Source organism: Ascaphus truei, chromosome 18, assembly GCF_040206685.1.
Source record: "Ascaphus truei isolate aAscTru1 chromosome 18, aAscTru1.hap1, whole genome shotgun sequence".
Classification (NCBI taxonomy): domain Eukaryota; kingdom Metazoa; phylum Chordata; class Amphibia; order Anura; family Ascaphidae; genus Ascaphus; species Ascaphus truei.
The window spans coordinates 35,005,162-35,011,153 of NC_134500.1; the positions used below are offsets into that span (position 1 = coordinate 35,005,162).

At 55.8% G+C, this 5,992-nt stretch overlaps 1 protein-coding gene across 1 annotated transcript in view; it reads left to right on the top strand.

Moving 5' to 3' along the window:
* The first annotated feature begins 467 nt into the window (after positions 1–467).
* TBC1D2B (TBC1 domain family member 2B) overlaps positions 468–5,992 on the top strand; it is a 31,948-nt gene continuing 26,423 nt past the window's right edge. Inside the window, exons 1-2 of the mRNA XM_075576166.1 lie at positions 468–1,790; positions 4,859–5,064. Coding sequence (XP_075432281.1) covers positions 1,461–1,790; positions 4,859–5,064 — 536 coding nt within the window. The 5' untranslated portion in view covers positions 468–1,460. The remainder of the gene's footprint in view (positions 1,791–4,858; positions 5,065–5,992) is intronic.

The window sequence follows — 5,992 nt, forward strand, 5'->3', positions numbered from 1 at the left end:
GTCATAGGTCGCGTCGCCAGCACTATAAGCGCGGCCTAAAACGTGAATGTGCTCACAAGTGATCTTTTTATTTGAGATATATATATTTATATATAGTGTGTGTGTGTGTGTGTGTGTGTGTGTGTGTGTGTGTGTGTATATATATATATATATATATATGTATATATACAAACATATTATGATTATATATTGCACACGTGCTAATATATCCCAATGTATATTCCTGGTGATATATTACGTACGTGGCACAGCCCTGCTGTATGAGCTCTGGGTGGAAACTGCATTATTAATATATTTATTTGGTTAAGGGGAAATACACGCCTATTGAAAAGCAGATGGCATATGAGTGGCAGCGCGGGGAATGCCGGGAGATGTAGTTGCGTTCCCCACAGGGCTTGGCTCCACTGAGGTGTAGTGCTTGCCGCGGCGGGACTACAAATCCCATGAAGCACCGCGGCCCTCCGGCTGTGAGTCGAGGGAGTGTGTGTTGGAAGTGAGCAGGGAGGGTGCAGGGTGAGGAGGGGCAGCACCGGAGAGGGCAGTCAGAGGCAGGGTGAGAGCTTACAAGGGGCTCATGTAGTACTATGAGTATTGCAGGAGGATACTGGGTGAGTATGCAGCAGTGTAGGAGAGGAAACGCCGTGTGGTCACGTGTGAGCAATTAGACAGGATACAAAGTAATGAGCAGAGCTAGTAGGACACTGTCCAGGGTGAGTGTCCAGGCAGGGGGACTGTGTGTCCAGGGTGAGTGTCCAGACAGGGGGGGACTGTGTGTCCAGGGTGAGTGTCCAGGCAGGGGGGGCTGTGTGTCCAGGGTGAGTGTCTAGACAGGGGGGAACTGTGTGCCCAGTGTGTCTGAGTGTCCAGGCAGGGGGACTGTGTGTCCAGGGTGTCTGTGTATCTGGGCAGGGGGGCTGTGAGTGTCCAGTCACGGGAGAACTGTGTGTCCAGGCAGGGGGGGGACTGTGTGTCCAGGGTGAGTGTCCAGACAGGGGGGAACTGTGTGTCCAGGCAGGGGGACTGAGAGTGTCCAGGCAGGGGGACTGTGAGTGTCCAGACAGGGGACAGTGTGCCTGAGTGTCCAGGGTGAGTGTCCAGACAGGAGGAATGTGTGTCCAGGGTGTCTGTGTGTCCTGGCAGGGGACTGTGATTGTCCAGACAGGGGGGATTTGAGTATGCTGTAGCAGAGGGATCAGGGGCTTGGAGAGATCAGACAGGACACCAAGTATTTAGACAGCACAATGACAGGATATAGAGTGACAGGGTAAGGTGAATCAGAGAGGTGACCGCTGTACTGAGAGAAGACCTACACGAGACCCCACAGCAGAGTATCAGAGAAGAGACAGGCTGTACAGTACTTGGGCAGGATAGAGTGGGGAGAGAAGGTATCAGAGTATTCAGAGACAGACGGGAGGATGCATTGCCAGCAGGGAGGCGGTGGCAGGGTCTGATCGGTAGAGATGCCCGGGGTTGAGGGTAGGAGGGGCAGTCAAGACGTTCCCCCCGAGGACCCCATGAACCCCCCTCCATCTGAGGAAGCCACCAAGGAACAGCCCCCCAGGCTCTGCGGTTTCCTGGCCAAGCTCACCGGGAAAGGACCCCTGAGAAGCTTCAAGAATCGCTGGTTTGTGCTGGACCCCCGAAGGTGCCACCTCTATTACTTCAAGAGCTCCCAAGATGCCCAGCCCATGGGGCATATCGACATCGGTGGCGCCTCGTTCAGCTACGACCCGGAGGCAGAGGAGGGGCAGTTTGAGATCCACAGCTCCGGAAGGGTGTCCCTGCTCAGGGTAAATGTGGAGGGCTGGTGTAGTGGTTAAAGGAGGAATCCAAGTTGATGGACAATGCATGCAGCTCTGTGATATAGTTTGTGTGTGTGTGTGTGTGTGTGTGTGTGTATATATATGTATATGTATATATATGTATATATATATAATGTATGTGTGTGTGTGTATATATATATATATATATATATGTATGTATATGTATACATATAGATATACATATACGCAGTGTTCGACAAATCCATTAAAATACAGGGATTGGGAGTGGGACTAGGTGGCGAGTAGATTTTTTGGGTGATTTGTCAACCACTGCATATAGGTATACATATACATATACGTGTGTGTATGTGTGTGTATGTGTGTATATGTATGTATGTATATCGGAGCGGTTATAGGGAGCAGAAAGGGGAGGAGTTGTAGGGAGCAGAAGGGGGAGGCGTTGTAGGGAGCGCTGAGGGGGAGGCGTTGTAGGGAGCGCTGAGGGGGAGACGTTATAGTGAGCGCTGAGGGGGAGGCGTTATAGGGAGCACTGAGGGGGAGGCGTTATAGGGAGCGCTGAGTGGGAGGCGTTATAGGGAGCGCTGAGGGGGAGGCGTTATAGGGAGCGCTGAGGGGGAGGCGTTATAGGGAGCGCTGAGGGGGAGGCGTTATAGGGAGCGCTGAGGGGGAGGCGTTATAGGGAGCGCTGAGGGGGAGGCGTTATAGGGAGCGCTGAGGGGGAGGCGTTATAGGGAGCGCTGAGGGGGAGGCGTTATAGGGAGCGCTGAGGGGGAGGCGTTATAGGGAGCGGTGGGGGGAGGCGTTATAGGGAGCGGTGGGGGGAGGCGTTATAGGGAGCGGTGGGGGGGAGGCGTTATAGGGAGCGCTGGGGGGAGGCGTTATAGGGAGCGCTGGGGGGAGGCGTTATAGGGAGCGCTGAGGGGGAGGCGTTATAGGGAGCGCTGAGTGGGGAGGTGTTATAGGGAGCGCTGAGTGGGGAGGCGTTATAGGGAGCGCTGAGGGGGAGGCGTTATAGGGAGCGCTGGGGGGAGGCGTTATAGGGAGCGCTGGGGGGGAGGAGTTATCGGGAGCGGTGGGTGGGGAGGAGTTATCGGAAGCGGTGGGGGGAGGAGTTATTGGGAGCGGTGGAGGGAGGAGTTATCGGGAGCGGTGGGGGGGAGGAGTTATCGGGAGCGGTGGGGGGAAGGAGTTATCGGGAGCGGTGGGGGGAGGAGTTATAGGGAGCGGTGGGGGGAAGGAGTTATCGGGAGCGGTGGGGGGAGGAGTTATAGGGAGCGGTGGGGGGAAGGAGTTATCGGGAGCGGTGGGGGGAAGGAGTTATAGGGAGCAGAAGGGGGAGGCGTTATAGGGAGAGCTGAGGGGGAGGCGTTATAGGGAGCGCCAAGCAGGGCGGGATTGGGAGTGGGACTAGGTGGCGAGTAGATTTTTTGGGTGATTTGTCAACCACTGCATATAGGTATACATATACGTGTGTGTATGTGTGTATATGTATGTATGTATATCGGAGCGGTTATAGGGAGCAGAAAGGGGAGGAGTTGTAGGGAGCAGAAGGGGGAGGCGTTGTAGGGAGCGCTGAGGGGGAGGCGTTGTAGGGAGCACTGAGGGGGAGACGTTATAGTGAGCGCTGAGGGGGAGGCGTTATAGCGAGCGCTGAGGGGGAGGCGTTATAGGGAGCGCTGAGGGGGAGGCGTTATAGGGAGCGCTGAGGGGGAGGCGTTATAGGGAGCGCTGAGGGGGAGGCGTTATAGGGAGCGCTGAGGGGGAGGCGTTATAGGGAGCGCAGAGAGGGGAGGCGTTATAGGGAGCGCAGAGAGGGGAGGCGTTATAGGGAGCGCTGAGGGGGAGGCGTTATAGGGAGCGCTGAGGGGGAGGCGTTATAGGGAGCGCTGAGGGGGAGGCGTTATAGGGAGCGGTGGGGGGAGGCGTTATAGGGAGCGGTGGGGGGAGGCGTTATAAGGAGCGGTGGGGGAGGAGTTATAGGGAGCGGTGGGGGAGGCGTTATAGGGAGCGGTGGGGGGAGGCGTTATAAGGAGCGGTGGGGGGGAGGCGTTATAAGGAGCGGTGGGGGGAGGCGTTATAGGGAGCGGTGGGGGGGAGGCGTTATAGGGAGCGCTGGGGGGAGGCGTTATAGGGAGCGCTGAGGGGGAGGCGTTATAGGGAGCGCTGAGGGGGAGGCGTTATAGGGAGCGCTGAGTGGGGAGGCGTTATAGGGAGCGCTGAGTGGGGAGGCGTTATAGGGAGCGCTGAGGGGGAGGCGTTATAGGGAGCGCTGAGGGGGAGGCGTTATAGGGAGCGGTGGGGGGGAGGCGTTATAGGGAGCGGTGGGGGGGAGGAGTTATCGGGAGCGGTGGGGGGAGGAGTTATCGGGAGCGGTGGAGGGAGGAGTTATAGGGAGCGGTGGGGGGGAAGGAGTTATCGGGAGCGGTGGGGGGGAGGAGTTATAGGGAGCAGAAGGGGGGGCGTTATAGGGAGAGCTGAGGGGGAGGCGTTATAGGGAGCAGAAGGGGGAGGCGTTATAGGGAGCGCTGAGGGGGAGGCGTTATGGGGAGCGCTGAGGGGGAGGCGTTGTAGGGAACGCTGAGGGGGAGGCGTTATAGGGAGCGGTGGGGGGGAGGAGTTATAGGGAGCGATGGGGGGAGGAGTTATCGGAAGCGGTGGGGGGGAGTTATAGGGATTGGTGGGGGGAGGAGTTATCGGGAGCAGTCGTGGGAGGTGTTATAGGGAGCGGTGGGGGGGAGGAGTTATCGGAAGCGGTGGGGGGGAGTTATAGGAATCGGTGGGGGGAGGAGTTATAGGGAGCAGTCAGTGGGAGGTGTTATAGAGAGCGGTGGGGGGGAGGAGTTATCGGAAGCGGTGGGGGGGAGTTATAGGGATTGGTGGGGGGAGGAGATATTGGGAGCGGTGGGGGGAGGAGTTATAGGGAGCAGTCAGTGGGAGGTGTTATAGGGAGGCAGGGGTAGAATTAGGGGAGCAGCATCTGATGAGAAACATCCCCCCATGTTGCACCCCGGTGTATTATGACTCCTACAGGCTGCGGTTACCCGTTCCTTCACCCTGTGTCCCCTCCCACACAGGCTCCCAGCCGGCAGCACATGGCGTACTGGCTGCAGGAATTACAGCAGAAACGCTGGGAATATTGTAACAACTGCACGGCGGCAAAGAGGGACAGCCTGGCTTCCCCCGCCGCCGCCGCCGCCGAGCTTTCTACCGGGCTGGTGGCCAAAGAAAACACCGGTATGAACCCCTATTATATTACCCACGTTCACATGCGCTCAGCACTGTACTAAATCCATTCACTGTGACAATCCCGTTCCAGGGCAGGCCGCATCCTTGCCACGCAGAGCTGACACTCTAATCTGTGCACTGTGAGATGAGCAGGGTTGTAATGACCGGTTGGGACAAAAATGTCCTCTCACCGCGACCTTACACAACCGGACGGACTGCGTGTGTGCGTGTGTGTGTGCGCGCGTGTGCGTGTGTGTATAAAAATATGGAGAGAGGATTGTCCTTTGCACTCCAAAAATGGTAAAAGTCTCCTATTTAGTCCATCTTGCTACAAAAAAATGTACGTCTGGGTGATGTTTTGGGCCTTACCGGCTCTTTCTCAAGCGTCTTGTATCTGATTATGCCGATTGTTCCAGTATAGTGTGTGTGTGTGTGTGTGTGTGTGTGTGTGTGTGTACACAGACATACATACATACGCACGCACGCACACACACACGCGCAGCTGTGTATCATGAATAGAACAGTGTGCGTGTTTAGGCGTTTCACACGAATGGGAGTAAAGGTAAGCTAAAGGGTAGCACCTTTTGTGTATCTGGGCCTTAGTGTATGTGTGTTAATGTGTGTATCTGGGCCTTAGTGTATGTGTGTTAATGTGTGTATCTGGGCCTTAGTGTCTGTGTGTTAATGTGTGTATCTGGGCCTTAGTGTCTGTGTGTTAATGTGTGTATCTGGGCCTTAGTGTCTGTGTGTTAATGTGTGTATCTGGGCCTTAGTGTATGTGTGTTAATGTGTGTATCTGGGCCTTAGTGTGTGTGTGTTAATGTGTGTATCCTGGGCCTTAGTGTCTGTGTGTTAATGTGTGTATCTGGGCCTTAGTGTCTGTGTGTTAATGTGTGTATCTGGGCCTTAGTGTATGTGTGTTAATGTGTGTATCTGGGCCTTAGTGTGTGTGTGTTAATGTGTGTATCCTGGGCCTTAGTGTG